General features: G+C 53.3%; 7 protein-coding genes across 7 annotated transcripts; 6 read left to right on the forward strand and 1 right to left on the reverse strand.

The window, feature by feature from the left end:
* The first annotated feature begins 2 nt into the window (after positions 1 to 2).
* On the forward strand, positions 3 to 985 carry BDP55DRAFT_664131 (uncharacterized protein). Its single transcript, XM_060574927.1, has one exon. The coding sequence runs from the start codon at positions 73 to 75 to the stop codon at positions 865 to 867; it is 795 nt and encodes a 264-aa protein (XP_060429414.1). The 5' UTR covers positions 3 to 72; the 3' UTR covers positions 868 to 985.
* A 356-nt stretch (positions 986 to 1,341) lies between these two features.
* BDP55DRAFT_664133 (fungal-specific transcription factor domain-containing protein) lies at positions 1,342 to 4,550 on the forward strand. The gene is made up of 3 exons (XM_060574928.1): positions 1,342 to 1,926; positions 1,991 to 3,914; positions 3,963 to 4,550. The coding sequence occupies exons 1-3, from the start codon at positions 1,741 to 1,743 to the stop codon at positions 4,091 to 4,093; spliced, it is 2,241 nt and encodes a 746-aa protein (XP_060429415.1). The 5' UTR covers positions 1,342 to 1,740; the 3' UTR covers positions 4,094 to 4,550.
* A 237-nt stretch (positions 4,551 to 4,787) lies between these two features.
* Positions 4,788 to 6,865, forward strand: BDP55DRAFT_552601 (glycosyl hydrolases family 31-domain-containing protein; the record flags this gene model as incomplete). The annotated part of the gene is made up of 2 exons (XM_060569220.1): positions 4,788 to 5,670; positions 5,727 to 6,865. The coding sequence occupies 2 exons, from the start codon at positions 4,788 to 4,790 to the stop codon at positions 6,863 to 6,865; spliced, it is 2,022 nt and encodes a 673-aa protein (XP_060429416.1).
* Positions 6,866 to 7,148: 283 nt separating this feature from the next.
* On the forward strand, positions 7,149 to 10,700 carry BDP55DRAFT_153875 (uncharacterized protein). Its single transcript, XM_060565624.1, has 4 exons — positions 7,149 to 7,516; positions 7,567 to 9,148; positions 9,207 to 9,348; positions 9,418 to 10,700. The coding sequence occupies exons 1-4, from the start codon at positions 7,296 to 7,298 to the stop codon at positions 10,446 to 10,448; spliced, it is 2,976 nt and encodes a 991-aa protein (XP_060429417.1). The 5' UTR covers positions 7,149 to 7,295; the 3' UTR covers positions 10,449 to 10,700.
* Positions 10,701 to 10,952: 252 nt separating this feature from the next.
* On the forward strand, positions 10,953 to 12,569 carry BDP55DRAFT_552327 (maltose permease MAL31; the record flags this gene model as incomplete). Its single annotated transcript, XM_060569198.1, has 1 exon — positions 10,953 to 12,569. The coding sequence occupies one exon, from the start codon at positions 10,953 to 10,955 to the stop codon at positions 12,567 to 12,569; it is 1,617 nt and encodes a 538-aa protein (XP_060429418.1).
* Positions 12,570 to 13,232: 663 nt separating this feature from the next.
* On the forward strand, positions 13,233 to 15,212 carry BDP55DRAFT_768533 (glycoside hydrolase superfamily). Its single transcript, XM_060581028.1, has 3 exons — positions 13,233 to 14,081; positions 14,135 to 14,843; positions 14,912 to 15,212. The coding sequence occupies exons 1-3, from the start codon at positions 13,483 to 13,485 to the stop codon at positions 14,969 to 14,971; spliced, it is 1,368 nt and encodes a 455-aa protein (XP_060429419.1). The 5' UTR covers positions 13,233 to 13,482; the 3' UTR covers positions 14,972 to 15,212.
* Positions 15,213 to 15,385: 173 nt separating this feature from the next.
* Positions 15,386 to 17,157, reverse strand: BDP55DRAFT_552699 (FAD binding domain-containing protein; the record flags this gene model as incomplete). Its single annotated transcript, XM_060569225.1, has 2 exons — positions 15,386 to 16,820; positions 16,880 to 17,157. The coding sequence occupies 2 exons, from the start codon at positions 17,155 to 17,157 to the stop codon at positions 15,386 to 15,388; spliced, it is 1,713 nt and encodes a 570-aa protein (XP_060429420.1).
* Positions 17,158 to 18,718: the final 1,561 nt, after the last annotated feature.

Raw genomic sequence — 18,718 nt, forward strand, 5'->3', positions numbered from 1 at the left:
CACCTTCACAACCCACACCACTTTCCTGAAACCTCACCTAAATCCTTGAATTGATCCAACCCGGCAACCACAATGGCTACCTCAACTCCCACCACCGTCACCGTCACCCTTCCACAGGTCGCAAAGATGATTGACCATTCACTACTTCATCCCACCATGACCGATGCCGATGTTCTGGAAGGCTTGCGCATCGCCAAAAAGCACGGCGTTGCCACGGCATGCGTGAAGCCATATCTTATGCCTCTCGCCAACAAGGAACTTCAGGGCAGCGATGTGCTTGTCTGCCCCGTCATCGGCTTCCCCCATGGTGGCAACACTACCGAAGTTAAGGTCTTTGAAGCCAACCAAGCTGCTGCAGCCGGTGGCAAAGAGATTGACATGGTCGTCAATATCGGCAAGGTGCTCGGAGACGACTGGACGTATGTCGCTGAAGAGATCCGTCAAATCAATGTTGCTGTCGTCAAACATGGCGCAATTCTCAAAGTCATTTTCGAGAATGATTATCTTGAAGAAAAACACATTATTCGGTTATGCGAAATCTGCTCCGAAATTGGCGTCGCCTTTGTCAAGACTTCGACTGGGTACGGCTTCGTGAAGCAACATAACGGCTTGTACACGTACAACGGGGCCACAGTTCGGCACTTGAAACTCATGAGGCAGCACTCGAAGCCCGAAGTTCAAGTAAAAGCTGCTGGAGGTGTTCGAACACTGGATGATCTGCTTCACGTCATGTCACTTGGGGTTACCCGGATTGGGGCTACTGCTACTGTTGCGATTATGGAGGCTGCGATTGCGCGTGGTATCACAGATCAGCCGACAGAGGTGGAGTTTAAGCCGATCAGCGGGCCGTCGACGGGAGGTTACTGAGTCCTGCGCAAGTGATGCAATTGCGACCACTTGACATTAAAAGATTTACGGCTTAGAGTCATCCTCATCAAGCTATAACGAACTCAAAGCTTCTTGCATAAAATTAAATTTGTTCCCCATCAATCAAAACTTTTCAATTCTGGTGTATTGCCGTTTTTATCTTTGAGTGGGATGCTTGGTTAGTTGTAGAAGAGATCGTTGATACATCTTGTAAGTGCACACCTAGAATGTCAGCATCTCCTCTTTGACCTCCTAGTAGCACAATAGCCTCGAACTAGAGGACGTAGAAGTTGGCTTGTCGCTTGTATTTGACGCTGTGGAAAAGCTTGCTCGACTTACTTATTCGGAACGATGTGGTCATCAAGTTCCACCGGAACGTATTACTGTAAATGGCCTAGCGCAAGACCAGCTAAGGAACTTCATTCCGGTGGAACCTATTTAGTCTACCAGCGACAACCTCCAACTCACATCTACAGGTCAACAGCATATCGTGCATCGAGTTGAGCCAACTTTCATCAAAGAAAATTTCGGATGATATGGCATCCATGGATTCAAATAGACCAAGGAGAAAGGTTGCGGCCGCATGTCAACGCTGTCGAAAACAGAAATTGAAGGCGTGTTATCTTTGCCGTCTAGCCCCCATCTGTGCCGGCGGTGGTAACATTCATTACATTTTCTAACAAGCTCGTCCAGTGTGATACTCAGCGTCCCTGCACTCTGTGCCTCCGAGCCGAAGTGGACTGCATCAATGAGACGCCCAGCATCTGGAGGATCCAGGGTCCCAGTATCACCCCGTCACGGACCCGGAAGGGAGAAAAGGTGCCGGGCACAAGCAGGTCTCGTTTAGCGAAACGAGACCGTCGAGCAGCCGGGATGGATGAACTTACCGAACCAGGTTCTTCTCCCGCCATGGTTGTGACCATGGATACCTCAACATTCTCTTCGGAACCTCAGTCAGTTCGCGATGAATCTAGTCCCGCACCTCGGGCTGTGTCAGAACAGGTCTCGTCTAGTAGACCTTGGTCGACAAACTCGGCTGCAGTAAGCTTCCTGGATGAGGTAAGTGATTCCATGAATACCTATTTCGATGGAAGGCATCTGTCTGACTCGGGTTCTGGACAAGGCATTCCAACACCACGACATAGACACGCCGGAGGAAGCAGACACTTCGGCATTCGCGGCTACTGAGTGGACCTCAAGAGGAACGCACGAAGCCGTCAGAGAAGCTGGTGCTTCCGTCGCGTCATTGCCTCGATCCCTTTCGCAGCAGCGGATCCGGTCCATCTCACGGCAACATGGCGCCATGAGTGCAGCCCAGCGAGACTTTCTTTCCGTCCTGCCACCAACTGCGCCTATGGCGTTACTAGTCAACGTTTACTTCGAGAAGATCCATTGGTTTATGATGATATTCTTTACAAGCGAGTTCCGAGCTCGAGTCCAAGAACTTCATACGACTACAGCACAGGGAGGTCTGCCAAGAAAGGCTAATCCGGGCCTTCTTGGCCTTGTGCTTGCTGTTTGCTTGACTAGTCTCCGCTACGCGAGCCCCGAACAGAACACTCAACTCACTGAACTTGGTGTAGATCCAGAGTCATTGCAGGAAACCATATTGGGAACTTTGAAGGTGAGATTCCTCGACGTCGTCTCCTTGGGATCCATAGAGGCTGTTCAAATGTGCATCCTCTTGGGAAGTTTCTACCTGTATCACGGAGAACCCGAGCTCGCCTGGCCAATTTGCGGAAGCGGTCTGCGTATCGCCCAAGCTCTCAAACTTCATCAGCGATATAAAGATGAGGATCAGCCTTCCACGGTGCCTGATGTTGACAACCCAATCCACAGGGCAGCTGAGACGCGCAAACGTTGCTGGTGGGCCATCTATGAGATTGAGACCTTTTGCTCGATGCTGTATGGTTTTCCCCTAAGCATAGTGGACGAGGATTGCAACGTCGACGTACCCGAACAGTATCCTTTGCGATCCAAAGATGCGTCTTGGGAGTCTATCAGGTGGAAATCCACTGGAAAAGCTACCGTGCTCTCATACAAGGTATCGATGGCGCAGCTGTCGGTCATTGTGAAAAGGGCACTTTCGGAGCTCTACGGAAACCGGAAGCAGACCAACGGCAATGAGCTTGGTGCAAGAACTGAAGGGCCACTGGTTCAGCGTCTCATAAATACCGTCACCAGTCTAGACCAGCAGATCCGTCAATGGCACGACTATCTTCCGCAAGAGTTGCGTTTGAAAGAGGGTAACCGGCTTCAGCAGGATGCAAGACCGGCGAACTGGGCGGGGGGCAGCAAACTTTCACTGGGCCCAGAACACCATCAGCACACTTTCCGCATCCAGGCACTAGCACTCAAACTCGCGTATGAAAACGCCAGAATTTTAGTTCACAGGCCCTTACTAGCCTACAGAGCGATGAAGAAGATCAACACGGCCGGGGGCTCAGATTTCCGCTCCATCGGAGAGAATGATCCTCTCCAGAGCTCGGTGCGAAGTTGCCGAGACGCTGCCTTGCAGATTGCGAATATCGGGTGCACGCCGCACTTCAAAGAGGTGATCGACACCTACGCCTTATCATTTGTCGCGCTGCATCTCTTCACTGCCGGTGTTACGCTCTCAATCATGACTGGACTGGACCCATTGAGCCGGGAAGCCTATGATTCCAAGATGGGTCTTCGAAAGTTGATGGAGATGCATTCCCAACTCAAATCCAAGTCTGTTGTTGCTGAACAAGGGCTGAACATTCTCACGAAACTAATGAAGCTTGTCATGACCAAGGAGTTGGAGAGAATGCTTCACTTGGATGTTCCCCCGCAAACGGAACCCAACCGAAAGGGAAGAGACAACGAGTCAAGTGGTAGCTTGAATGCCGTCGAAGTCACTGCCCGAGGCACCGAAATAACCACTATAGGTCCAAGCAGCAACATCGATCACAACGCATTACAGCAATGCACACCAGCGGCCGACACGGTCGATGATGCCACAGCTAGCTTAAGCTTCAGCGAAGACCCAATTATAACACAAGCGCTTTCGGAGTTCGAGCAGAGTAAGGCAAAGACCCTCGACTATAGTTCTGAGCTAACATCAGTCTTAGTTATGATGTACGATATCAATGGTGTCGGAGAGGAAGACCCGGTGGAGTTCAGCGAGTACCTCACTGAGAGTTGTTTCGGGAGACAGGATCAGGGATGGATATGGAACCAAGGCCACTCGTTTGCAAGCTAGTAACGGAAGCTGATCTATCAGAAACTGAATGTTTGCCAGGTCCATCGACACAGCATTCTGAGATCTGAAGTCATCGGGTAACTACACCGTACACGCCATATCAACCCGCGCACCGCAGAGGAAAATCGACCCACAGGTTCGATTTGGACCTCAATAAATCGAATATAGTTCTCATGTACACCAGAGACCTCTGGTTTAGTCAGGAGCCCATGAATTCTACCGGTATTATGGTTTGCCAGGTTGGTTTTCTCGAGGATCGCGGGGTTCATCTCCCCACCGGAGTTCGAACTTACCGTGCTCCGGCGGGGTAACACGACCAGCCAATCTAGCCATTCTTTGAGCTAAAACCGCCGCATTTACTTCAGAAATACCGCAGACCCATTTGCTTGACGATGTTTCCGGTGGAGAACCTTCGAAGAATTGGGTCATCATGATGCCGGCTGTTCCTGTCGCTGGGGATCAGGCGTCGCGGCTGGCGTGAACTCCGTGGAGCGGAGAAACCACCCAGGAGTTTCTCGGTGGGACAACGGGTCGAAGCTTGTGAGGAGATCCTTATCTTTGGCTTACCACTTGTTCTGAAGCTTTCATGTTTTCTGTTCAACTGGCAATTCCTCATCAGCTGCTACGCATAGTTGTACGGTGACATTACCTCCAATCCTGCCATCTCATCGGAAGACCAGTCTCCATATACACCATGATTCACCAAAAAGACGGCCTCTTGGTCTATCAATTTGATGGAGAGCAAGTATGGATCCAGCCATGGGGTTCTGATGCCTTCCGAGTCCGAGCTACCAAAGCCCATGTGATGCCAACCAAGGCATGGGCATTGGAAGAAGAGCCCGAACAAGTCAGAACTGACATCTCATTCGCCGAAGACGGCTCAGCCACCATACGCAACGGACAGGCCAAGGTAGTTGTAAGCAAGCGGGGAAAGATTACCATCTACAACGCCGACGGCATCGTCGTCCTCGAAGAGTTTGCTCGGAACCGTCGCGACCTGCTTGATGCGAAATGTAGCGCCATCGAGGTCGAAGCTCGCGAGTTCAATCCCCTCCGAGGCGGCGACTATCATCTCACACTTCGCTTTGAGAGCCAGAGATCCGATGAAAAGATCTTTGGAATGGGCCAGTATCAACAGCCCTTCCTGGACCTCAAGGGGCTCGATCTCGAGCTAGCGCACCGCAACTCGCAGGCCAGTGTTCCTTTTGCGTTGTCTTCTCTAGGCTACGGAATTCTTTGGAACAATCCTTCGATTGGCCGCGTCGTATTTGGGAAAAATACGACCTCCTTTGAGGCGTACTCTACCAATATCCTAGATTACTGGGTTGTGGTCGGGGAAACGCCCGCCGACATCGTGCAGCGTTACGCAAGTGTGACTGGCAAACCTCCTATGATGCCAGAGTATGGGTTGGGCTTCTGGCAGTGCAAACTCCGTTACGAAACTCAGGAGGAGCTTCTAGAAGTCGCCCGAGAGTACCACCGCCGGGAGCTTCCTCTCGATCTGATCGTCATCGACTTCTTCCACTGGCCATTGCAAGGCGAGTGGAAATTCGACCCTCAGTATTGGCCCGATCCAGGTAAGAACAGCTCATTGATCAACACTGTCTGGACTAGAGACTAATCCGAACTCTAGATGCCATGATTCAGCAGCTTCGTGAGTGGAATATCGAGCTCATGGTCTCGATCTGGCCGACAGTGGATCAGAGATCACCCAACTTCCAGGAGATGCTCGAGCACGGCTTCCTAGTCCGCACCGAGAGGGGTGTTCGAACCAACTTCGAGTTCGAAGGTTCTACCGTATACTACGATCCCACTAACCCAGGTGCTCGGGAGTATGTCTGGAACAAGGCCAAACAGAACTACTTCTCCAAGGGTATAAAGACGTTTTGGCTCGACCAAGCCGAGCCGGAGTATTCCGTCTACGACTTTGAAAACTACCGCTACTTCCTGGGCCCGAACCTATCTGTTGGCAATATCTATCCTAAAGAGTACGCCCGAACGTTTTTCGAAGGTCAGAAAGAGGCTGGCCAGAAGAACATCGTCAACTTGCTCCGCTGCGCGTGGGCCGGCAGCCAAAAGTACGGCGCGCTTGTCTGGAGCGGCGACATCGCTTCCTCGTGGGGCAGCTTCCGCAACCAGCTGGCAGCCGGATTGAACATGGGCATCGCAGGACTGCCTTGGTGGACGACCGACATTGGAGGTTTCCACGGCGGTAACCCTAATGATGAAGCCTTTCGTGAGCTCTTTGTGCGGTGGTTCCAATGGGGCGCGTTCTGCCCCGTGATGAGACTGCATGGAGACCGAGAACCAAAGCCGGGGAATCTGGCTTCGAGCAGCGGAGCGGCCAACGAGATCTGGTCTTATGGCCCTGAAGTGTATGGCATTTGCCGCAAGTATCTCCTTATCCGCGAGAAGTTGAGAGACTACACGCGGCGGCTGATGGCTGAGGCCCATAAGTGCGGGTCGCCTGTGATCCGATCGCTGTTTTACGAATTTCCGGGGGATGAGAGGTGCTGGCAGCTTGGGGCTGAGCAGTACATGTATGGCGATGCCTATCTCTGCTGCCCTGTTGTTAATCCTGGCATCACAAAGGCAAAAGTCTATCTACCGAAACTGGTTGGTGAAGAGCGATGGAGAACTCTTCCTCATGAGGGCTCTGAGGAGCAACGCTTTGAGGGCGGGCAGGAGATTGAGATTGAGTGCCCTCTGGACTGGATGCCAGTGTTTGTGAGAAATTCAAAGGCAGAAGTGATTCTGCTGAAGTCAGAATAGGGTAGATGTCTCTTGTTGAACCCTCGGGACGCCGGGAACTGTTACCACAACTTACATTGTTGACATTCACCTCCTCTTGGCCATCATGTTTGACTGCACCCACCCTCTTGGCTTTTGGCGAGTTATAGCGGAATAGTGACAGAATCGGCATAACTTACAGGGGTCATGTGCCGCTCAAATCAACGTGTTCTTACCCCGCGTGCGGCTAGTCGCCCCGAGACTCATCTCATCTCGCGTTTCTCGGGGTAAACACGCCACTGAGTTCAATTGCCTTTAGTGCATGCTCCTGGCCTTGTTTTCAAATAATACGAGGCTAATCAGCTAGTCCCCCGATGCTCATCCCTTGTCTCTTCACATCTCTTTCAGAGATCCAGCATGGAGGTCTCATCTGTTGAACAAGACGCTGCTTCGTGAGCAAGATAACAGCATAATGGCCCAGAGAGAACGAGCCAGCAACGAGCGGATGGAATCCGCGTCCGAGAGTGAGGACGTCATCGCCGTCGCGAATCCATCCGCTGATGTTCCGGTGTTCAAATGCGACTACTGTGGAAGCACTTTTGGACGCCAGGAGCATCTCACTCGGCACAAGCGATCGCACACCAGAGAAAAGCCTTTTACATGCTCAGCATGCGGCAAGAGCTTCTCTCGACTGTACATTCTCATAACTTACTCATTGATCTCATGTGCTGATGGAATCATAGGGATGTCCTCACTCGTCACGCTGCCTCTCATGATGAAGTTGCAAGCGAGTCACGGCGGCCCGTGGCATCTTCCAGGGCCTGTCAGGCATGCGCTGTAAGCCGTTCACGATGCTCAAAGGAGAGCCCCTGTCGTCGCTGTACGGGTAAAGGTCTCGAGTGCAAATACCCAGTCGCCCGCCGACGAGCTACCCGTTCAGCATTCCGATCTCCGGATGAGAGTGCTGCACCAGAAGAAGGACATGAAAGCCATCAGGGACTCATGGACTATTCCGACCCTGTGCAGGTTCCACAACCTTCAGAAATGCCTGAGATGCCGTTCCCAACCCCGGATCATGCGCCAGAGAGGCGCGCAGTCGAAACGTCGTGGCCTGTTCCGCAAGTTACAGGAGGCAACGATCAAAGCTTTCAGGTGAACAACTGCCAAGTAGAGTATGGCATGAATCCCATGGACAACTTCATTCACAATGAGGAGTTTCCTGAGCAATCTGCTGGTATTTCGGCCATCAATTGGCTCTCTCCCCAGTACTACGCAGATTTTGATTGGGGTATCACATCTTCTGTCAACGAGAGAGGGGCTTTTGATGCCAACCTAGACGGCGTGCAAACCGTTATGAATGCCTACGAAGCCGTACGTCAAGGGCCATGGCTGAACCTCCTCAACAGCCAGCCAGTTCAAACCCCGAACGCCGCACTTCCCCCAGCGTCGGTACAGCGGCTCTATCCACCAGGAACGACGCCCAGGAGCAGACCGAATGGGAGCACAACGGGATCCGTAGAATCGTCATCTACGACGGCAACTTACTATGTTGATGGGGCTCCATCCAGAGCCCCATTCAAGGGTCGCCCGTCACAGAGAAGTCTGGTCTTGGACAACTCAGTGCGGCCGGATGATGACACTCCTACTCCCAGCACACCAGCTCCAGGCACCTCCAGGGATGCTGATGAAGGAACAGGACTTGATCTCTCCGTGCAGGCCTACGATAACCTTCTACACCACATCAGCGTCGAGCCTTTTTTTCGGGACCGCAACGCGACACCGCTTCCATCTCTAGCACACGCTCGCGTTTATTTCCGATTGTATTTTCAACATTTCCACCCCGCCTATACCTTACTACAGAAATCGGCCGACTTCTATCATGAGCCAACACATTGGCTTCTTCTTTTGGCCGTCTGCGCAGTTGGCTCGGTCTACTCTCGAGGCGAGACCAACCTCCATTTTAGAGACCTATTTCTTCAACTCTTGGAAAGCGCTGTACGGTTTTACATCTCAACAGGCGCTGTGGATGATGTGTTAGGGTCCTCGCAAGTATCCATGGCAAGCCCTGCGGAAGATTCAAGAAGTCTAGTCATTGCGCAAACGTCAATTCTATGGTTGATACGGAACCTGCACAATGGAGTTTCCGGCGATAGCTACGATTTGTCCTTCCTCGTAAGGCACTATTTGATCAATGCCTGCCGAAAGATGGACCTCCTTGGTAAGCGAGAGGACTTGCCACAAGTAGAGCACCAAACGGATGGATCAGATGTCCTCAGGACGTGGGTGAGCAGTGAGTCGAGGCTGAGAACGGGTCTCATGATATGGGTATGTACAAGCCCCCGACTGTAATTCATAGAGTTCATAGACTGACGATCTCCTCTAGGTTCTCGATGCTATTGTATCCTTGGAGAGAGGTCAAGATGCATTACTTAAGCTAGGTGATGCAAAAGGCTACATGCCCTGCCTTGACTCTATCTGGGACCAGCCTACTGCTAAGAAGCTCGGACAGCACCAGTCTAAGCCAGGTGTGTAACTCTGCTGCCATATAAGACGATCATCGAGCCACTAAAGCTCACACGTTGAGAATTATATAGTGACCATATCTGAAGCCATGGAGATGCTCTACATGGAGAAAAGACTGCCGCCGAACCTGGGCGACTTTAGCACCATGGTGCTCACATACGCCATCATTCGACGTACCAAAGAGGCTTTATACCATAATCAGATTAGGCTCAACTCGTGGACACCGACGGCCGACGTCCAGAAGTGCGGTCCCGGCGACACCGTCGAGGAGACTTGGCCCCCTTCGCTACCTATCCTATCGAGATGGCGGAACAGCGCCTGCGACTCTCTCGATCTCCTCCACTGGAACGCCAATGCTATCATCGCCAAAGCCGGTGGGTGGGAGCATCCTGTCATCTTGCATCTACACCTCTCTCGCCTAGTTCTTCTCGCTCCAGTAGCCCACTTGCAGACCTTGGCAGCTGCTGCCTCGGCGCGAGCATCCTCTCGTAACGTCGACAACTCCAAAGTTGAAAAAGCGAGATCTCTTGTCGCCCGGTGGGCTTTGCGTGACCAGTATAAGGCCAGACTGTCTGTTGTCCATGCCGGCGCAATGCTTTGGCACATCCGTCGTTACAGTGTAGGCAACTTTCTCGAGTCTTTTGGCATCTTTACCGCAACATCGGTGGTCTGGGCGTATAGCACGATGATGTTGTTCATGAGGCGGCATCAGAACTCAGGCTCTCATTTAACCAGCGGCGGTTCCGGCCAACACGGTAGCCCGATGGAAGCGGTGGCGGAAGTTGAAGAGGATCCGGAGCCCAGCTTCCTCCACCTCGACCGGCCATGTGACGACGAGATGGTGCAGACTTATGTCAGGCTAGGGCACAAGATGGCAGGCCACATGGCCAAGGTGGGTGACATCTGCAATGACGGCGCCCCTCGGAAGATTCTCAAGGAAGGGATACAGATGCTCAAGGGGAGACTAGAGCAGAACGGAGACGCAGCAAGTAGAGCTGGAAGCGGAGGGATAAGCGAGAATGTCAGGGGGCACTCGGTCTGGGGAGTGGAACGAACATACGCCGATCTCCTAGACTCGCTGGTTCAGTCCACCTCGGACTAGGTTATCCCTCCTCGAGAGCGGGCGAAGGACTCTCCACCGGAGCTGGTCAGCCCGGCACAGCCATGGATCGGGTGGTTATTGTAGTGAGAAGTTAGAAAACTCCGGTGGGGGTGGAGACATCATGCCACAAATGGCAAAGGCAACTACTCAAACAAGCCATGAGATGGCACGACGACTTCTTTGTGCCGGGAAGGCTAATTACCACAAACTCTTTCTCCGCATGTTACCCCGGATCTTCGACTAACAACATGCGGGGACAACGTGTGTTCCACGCCGTGGGATACCGTCCCTACGAAGCTGACAGTGGACGTGGACGCATGTTTCTGGCGTTACATGCGTCTCTATATCATGTCTGGATTCTCCACCAATTCCGAACCTCGCTTGTCGATCATCTTCACGACGACGCTGCTGCTTACGCTGTGACAAGTTCGAAGCTATCGCCAAGTCTCCTTGTCTACCATTTTACCTTCGGTCCCCAAGTCAAGTCCTTCAACAGCTGGCACAATGGCCACCACCAAAGACGAGCCTCTCGAAATCGGCCAGCTCGAACATGCTCCCACCGGAGACTATGCTATCAAAGACTTGGCAATGGCCAAGCAGGCGGCAGATGACGAGCACAAGCTGGGTTTCATGGAGGCTATCCGCCGTTATCCCAAGGCCGCCCTGTGGTCTGTCCTCGTTTCCGCCGCCATCATCATGGAAGGCTACGATATCGTGCTCATCTCGTCCTTCTTTGCCCAGCCTGCTTTCAAGAGACACTATGGCGAGTACCTTCCCAGCAAAGGCACCTACGAGATTACGGCATCCTGGCAGAATGGCTTGAGCAACGCAGTCAGTGTCGGTACAATTATCGGCGCTTTCGCAAACGGATACTTTACCCATCGCTTCGGATACCGAAAGGTTCTTCTCGCGTCTCTGACTAGCATCGTCGGCTTTATCTTCATCTCTTTCTTCTCGCCGAACCTCCCCGTCCTCCTCGTCGGCCAATTCCTCTGCGGCATTCCCTGGGGCGTCTTCGCGACAACGGCCCCAGCTTACGCCTCCGAAGTCTGCCCGATGGCATTGCGCGGCTACCTCACCGTCTTCGTCAACCTCTGCTGGGCCCTCGGCCAGCTGATATCAGCAGGCGTTCAGGCAGGCTTTTCCGATGGCAGCAACCAGTGGTCCTACCGTGTGCCGTTTGCGATACAATGGGTCTGGCCGCTTCCACTTTTTGCGATCTTGTGGTTCGCGCCCGAGTCTCCTTGGCATTTCGTCCGCCTCGGCGACTACGAGCAAGCCGAGAAGTCTGTTCTCCGTCTTGGATCCGCATCCGAGGCCGTCAACTCGAAGCAGAAAGTCGCCATGATGATTCATACCAACGAGATTGAGCAGCAGATGGACGAAGGAACCTCCTATCTCGATTGCTTCCGCGGCGTTGACCTCCGGAGAACCGAGATCGCCTGCATGGCGTTTGCTGCACAGCCTTTCTGTGGCTCAGCCATGGGAGGTACTCCCACCTACTTCTTCGTCCAAGCTGGCTTGCCGGAATCGATCTCCTTTCGCATGTCAGTCGGTGGTCTTGGCATTGCCTCTGTCGGTACGATCGTGTCATGGGGTCTTCTTGGCCGCTTCGGTCGTCGCACGCTATATCTATGGGGCCTCGGAGGGTTGGCTCTGATCCTCGTCGTTGTAGGTTCTATCAGCGCGGGTGCCCCTAACTCGGATGGGGCAAACTACGCTCAGGCTGGTATGATGCTGGGCTGGCTCGGTGTCTACTATCTCACCGTCGGTCCCATTTGTTACGCCATCATCTCCGAAGTTTCCTCGACTCGCCTCCGCAACAAGAGTGTTTGCCTCAGTCGGATCGCCTACTATATTGCTCAGATTGTCTGCAATGTCATCAACCCCTACATGCTCAACCCAACAGCCGGTGATTGGAGAGGAAAGACGGGATTCTTTTGGGGAGGCTGCGCTTTTGTCTTCTTCATTTGGACTTTCCTCCGCCTCCCGGAGACAAAAGACAAGACGTTTGAGGAGTTGGATATTCTCTTTGCAAGGCGCATCAAGGCACCCAAGTTTGCCTCTTACAAGGTCGATGCATATGCTAGCGGCGACGAAGTTCTGGCTAAAGAAGGTTAAAAATTCGTGGACTAGCCACCTATTCCGCTGCTTTGATTAGACCAGGGCAGTTCGCATTGTGCTGTCATGAAGAGCCGTAATAAGTCAGAAAAATACGTCGTTACCATCGACTCTCTCACTAAGAGTCCATGCCTCGTTCTTTATCAATGTCAATCATCTGACGTAAGCTCAGATTGTCTTGCAGTGACGGAGAAAATGCTTCAGTTCATCAACGAGATATATTGACTCAGAGCTGGGCTGCCATTATATGACCGGATCGAAACACTCGAGCCATCTACTTCACCTTGTATTACCATCGTAATGAAGATTCTCGCCGATCACGATCAGATTGAGCTCCATGAAGTATTCACCTCACTACGACCGGGCTTCGGATGATGAACTTGGATATCCCAGAATCGGTTTCCAAACCACATGCTCCATAGTACTCCGTACTCATCCTAATTTCTGCGGTAAATGAAGATCTTCATTCTTCATAGCGGTACGAAAAGCTTCAGCTTTGAGCGCGACGCGTCTTCCGGGCTGGACGTTCTCCCGTCGACGATGCTATTACGAACCCCGCAGAAGTGTCGTAATGCCCGGTGGAGGAGGATCAACGTCGTGTTGATAGTGGATTTTCTCATCCGCTCTTCCCCACGAATTGTGAATGAGCTCTTGCAGCTTCACCTTGGCATGCGGGGAAATGAAGGATAGCGTCAAATGTCGCTCAAGATGCGCTGATCTGCCGTGCGCAAACGTCTGTCGAGACGTTTACTCCGGTGGGGTGGCTCATACTCCCAATGCCTTCACATTGCGACGAGGCTTCGCGATGGGAGTATAATAATAGGATGTCTCGTGGATGGAAAGATGATTGAATGCATGCAGTCAGCAGTCAATTGATTTTGACACGATACCATTCAATCCTTCCATCATCGACATGTCTCTCCTCAAGGCCCTCTCTGCCATCGCAGCTTTTACAACTGGCCATGTTAATGGTCTGACAGTCAGACAGTCCCCGGCTGGAACAGCAACTGTTGATATTGCGAACCCCAGTGGCCCGGCCAAATTCCTGGGTTCCGGCTTCATCTACGGATTCCCCGATAACGGAAGAGAGTTTGACACCTCAATCCCCGACTCCTTTGTCACGGACATCAAGTTCCACGCCAGCCGTGCCGGGGGTGCCCAGATTCTTGCCCCCGGTTGGATCGGCGGACTCGACGGATACCAGCAGCGCTTTGACTCGGCCCTCTCAAACTACCGAACCACACGCAAGTACGGAGCCGACTTCATCCTCTTGCCCCATGACCTCTGGGGTGCCGACGGTGGCCAGGCGGGAGGCTCGATCTTCCCTGGTGACAACGGTAACTGGACAGAGACCGAGCTTTTCCTTCACCGTCTTGTCGATGACATCAAGTCGAACAACATGCTGGACGGGCTCGTCTTTGACATCTGGAATGAGCCTGATCTTGACATCTTCTGGGCTCGATCGTGGGATCAGTACCTGGACTACTATGTTCGGGCTCATAGGATCATAAGGTCAGACAGTCTTTTAGAATCCATCATCCTGATGTCAACTAACAGAACTCCAGGGCCGAACTTCCAGGCACTTTGATCAGCGGGCCATCAGCCGCCAACGCCCCAGCTATCGACTTGGAAAACTGGAAGGCTTGGATGTCAACCGTGGCAGCCAACAACGCTGTCCCCGACATCTACTCCTGGCATCAGATCGGCGACTGGCAACGTGAACCCGACAGAGTTGTGCCTGACTTCAAGTCTCTCCAGAGCACCTACAACCTACCAGACCGACCAATTGACTTGAATGAGTACGCCTGGCCGTCCGAGCAGAACCCAGCCAACGGCGTGTTCTACCTCGCCCAGCTTGAACGCCACAACCTCCGCGGTCTCCGCGCCAACTGGGGTAGTGGCTCCGACTTGCACGACTACATGGCCGACCTGCTCTTCAAGGACGTCAGCGGAACGTACAAGCCCAACGGGGAATGGCATGTGTACAAGTACTACGCTCAGATGACCGGCGAGCGAGTCGCAACCACCGCCTCGGCTGATCGGACGTTTGATGTCTTTGCTACTGTTGAGAATAACAGCGTCAAGATCCTCGCGGGAACCAGGACCGTTCAGAAGAATTACGAGATCAAGATTTCTGGACTCAGCAAACTTGGTCTCCCCAGCGACGGTTCTATCCAAGTCCGCACTCTTCGTTTTGACTGGGCTGGCACCAAGGCTGAGGTTGGAGAGCCAGTCGATTTAGGTGTTTCCAGCTTTTCGTCCGCTTCCGACAGTGTGAGTTATTTGAATCCCTGAATAGCAGTTTACATACGTGACAGCAATACTAATCCTTCATTCTATAGCTTACAATCGTCGTCGAGCCACCTACCAACTCCACAGCGTTCGCGTTTGAGCTCTTCTGAGGTTGGGAGAGGCTCTTACCAGCTGCCTCAATCAGCAAATCCAGCCCCCTGAATGTCAGCAGAGGCAATGAAAGGATGGACCTGAACATATGTAACCTTCTCTGTAGATAGATCGATCCTATTTTGCTAGTATGTAACCAAACTTGCACGAGTACTTTGCAGGAAGCGACTTGCTCTAAGCATTTACGACATGAGACTCAGCAATCTCAATCACGGCGAGTCCGACGTGTCAAATTCCAAGTGATGAAGGAGTACCTGCATGTAAGCAAATCATGGCAAAGTCCTTTACGCAGAACGTCGACGACTCAAATGTGAGGCTTGGCAAATTATTTGGTGTGATCACTTGTGACATCGAGGCAAAACATTGACAAAAAGCGAAGGTGATATTTCATTACTATGGGTATTTTCTACGACTTAAACACGGCACATTCTTCCACTGTCAGAAACAGTCCATGACTCGCTGCCAACGGCGTTGCGAACGTAGAAGAAACCTTCGGGGTCCCACTTCTGCTTCAGGCACAACAGGGAGTTGTAGTTGCTGCCAAAGAACTCGGTCTGGAAGTTGGGCTGCTGGAAGTCGGCCTCGTTCATGTAAGCGCCGCCAGTTGGGGTGAGCGCCTCAATCTCCTTCATGATGACGTTGGTCATGAGGTCCTGGTTGGCAATCATCTCCTCCCAGGGAGCGGTGAAGTTCCAGACGGTGGTCAGGGTGGCGTGCACGAGGGCGTTGCGCCAGGCGGGGGTGACTGAGTTGGTCTCCTTGGTACCGAACTTGCCAACGTCGGTACCGACACCGATGAAGGTGGCGCCCTTCTCGGCGACGCTGCGGGAGAAGGAACCGATGTTGGTGATGTTGTCGCGGGGAATGAGGCGGCCTCCGTACTGGGCGATGCCGACCTGGATGTTGCCGATGGGCAGGGGGCCGAAGTACTTGTCGTAGTGATTGTAGTAGCTTTCGTACTCGGTGTAGGTGGTAGTGTAGTTCATGTTAAGGGCGTCGAGACGGGCGACGAAGGGGGCGAGCAGGGTCTTGACCTCGTCGGCGGTCTTGTTGAACGCGTTGAGGGGGGCGATCTGGAAGAAAGCGGAGGCAAAGTAGTAAACGACCATGGAGCCGCCGTCAACCATACCGGCAAGCTCCTCGTGGAAGGCGTCGATGGCGTTGAAGAAGGCAGTGTTGTCGTTATCGGCAGCCATCATGACGAGGGTGGCACCACCGACCTTGGCATCGGGGTGAGCCTTGACGGTCATGGAGGTGACAACACCCCAGTTACCGGGGCCACCACCGGAGAGAGCCCAGTAGAGATCAGCATTCTCTGTCTGGGAAGCAGTCAAGAGAGTACCGTTGGCGATGACAACCTCCCACTCCAGAACGTTATCAGCACTGAGACCGAAGGAGGTAGACAAAGCACTATGGCCACCGCCCTGAGTGTAACCTCCAGCAATACCAACGGTAGGGCACTCGCCACCGACAACAGCAAGGCCAGCGGTGTGGGCAGCCTCCATAACATCGAAGCCCTGGGTACCGGCACCGACCTTCATGGCCTTGCCGGAGTAGGTGGCGGTGCTCCAGTCAACAACCTCAGTGCTGGTCAGGTGGTGAGTCCAAACGGAGAGGGCTCCGGCGCCGGTAGAGCGACCAAGGTAGTCATGGCCAGTGTTACGGATGATGAAGCGGATGTTGTTCTCAGCGGCGAAGGAGATGGTAGCCGCGATGTGCTCGGGGGTCTTGGCGTCGACGGCGTAGACGACGTAGTTACCCAGAACACAGGCACGAGACTGCGGCTGGAAGGGGTCGCAGCTCTGGTTGGCGAAGAAGGGAGCCATGATGGAGGAAGAGGATCCCATGCTACATTGTCGTTAGTCACTTGATATCGTCAATATCACTAAGTTGGGATCGACACTTACTGGATTTCCGCATCCTGCCATTCACTCTGCAGAGTTGCGCAGGTGGCAGCATCGTAGACGGGGTCGTGGCATGGCGCGCCAAGAGGAACAGTCGCGATCAGATTTCCACCAACAGTGGTGTTGAGGGCATCCCACTGTGCCGTTGCAGGCCAGCAAGAGTCGCCGGGGAAACACTTGCAGTCACCGGCGGCTCGCTCAACAAAGGCGGTGCCGATGCGGTGGTTCGGAGCAGCGAGTGCTGCACCGGCGAGGGCCGCTTGGAGGACAAAGCTCTTCATCTTGGACTACTTTGACTTGACCTGGGTTGGAAAGGCAAAGGCAAAGGCAGCACAATGTGAGACAAAGATCGACGGCTGAGGGAGAGGCGGGGGGAGGGGGGGAAAGGGAAAAGAGAGAGAAATGCCGCTGGACCATTTCATCAAAAGAAAGTTTTTCCTTCCGGTGGCCATGAGCATCACTTTTAGTATGCTGCAGGAAGTGGCCTACCCGACCTCCGGGACCACGGCATGGGAGTTTGGAGAGTCCATCTCGACAGGGAGGACGCTTCCCGACTGGGGTCTCGACCGAAATTTGGGGTCCTATAGAAGGCGGACTTCGCCCCCTCAAACTAGTGGAGGTTTGCCGCATTTCTTACCTGTTGCTGATGAATCTGTCTTGCTATCGTTCGAGAAGGGAACAATAACGGGAAGAAGGCCCTAGGGTCGATTCTCATGCAGTGCCTTTTGTGGCTGGTTCCCTCTTGTTCCCCTGCCATCCTTGGCCAGGGGCGGTAAAGCGTTGCGGGCTGTGGAGCGGCAGACGAGGTCGATATCGTCCTACTACGTAGATATCGGCCGGACACCAGGGATGCCGGGTGCCTCGGTCTATCGGCCACTAGTGGCCAGGACGGTCGACACTCTGGAGTGCGAGAAAGCGGAGAATGTACGGATGCGCTTGACACTCACCACCGGACGTCCTGATACCTATCTCCGCTTGGAGCTCCATTCGACTTCTCGTTGTCGCTTCTGGCGGCCTGCTCTCTCGATCCTGGCTCCCACGACTCTACAAGGCGATGAAGATCCGGGTCACGAGCGTTCCGCGGTCTGTCGTCTTCCAGCACCTAGCCAAGGCCGGGTCAGGCTTGCACGGCCGGGCTCCACGCGGTCAGGTTGTTCGCTCTTCCAAAGTCTTGTTCAGCGGGTACTCAAGAGTGGCTCGCAGATCAAAGGGTGCAGTGCTCCCGGCAGCAACCCTGGCGAATGCCTCGCTCAACAAACCACAAACTACTGCAGAATCACGCATCGTTCCTTGCAGAGTGCAGTTCGCTTACGCTCTGAGACGATGGGCAGAAACCGGCTGTTGAGATGGTGCTACTATAGACTCAAGAATGACGATACTGTTGATGCTTACATCCATGGCCGTCCTGTCGTTGGTGCGGTTCGGTTCGGGATCTCGTAACAAGTGGTCGCTGGTTACAAACCTGCGGTCCAACTGGTGTTTACTGGACAATATCCCGGACTTCTCCTCGGCGTTTTTGAGGAATGTTCAATAGTCGGGCGCAACCTGGACCGGAAATTGAAGCTGCGGGGATTCTTCAGCAAAGTCTATCAAACCCCGGCCCGATTGGGGGCTCGCCACCAGATCCTTGGTAATAAAAGAGGATCGATCAAGCAGACCCACGCATCCTTCAGACTTTCAAGGGGGTTAACTGCAGGGGCCTCGCGGCGGTCTAACCTGAACTCGCCAAATGCCGATGAGATGAAGTTCCTCGGCTCCTCCAAGATTCGGTAGCAACCGCATCGTACGAGGCAACGTGTAGAAGAACAAGGGGCTGGCCAAGCTGTCCAGACTCCATAGAGT

This window comes from Colletotrichum godetiae, assembly GCF_030913485.1.
Source record: "Colletotrichum godetiae strain CBS 193.32 chromosome Unknown BDP55scaffold_21, whole genome shotgun sequence".
NCBI lineage: Eukaryota > Fungi > Ascomycota > Sordariomycetes > Glomerellales > Glomerellaceae > Colletotrichum > Colletotrichum godetiae.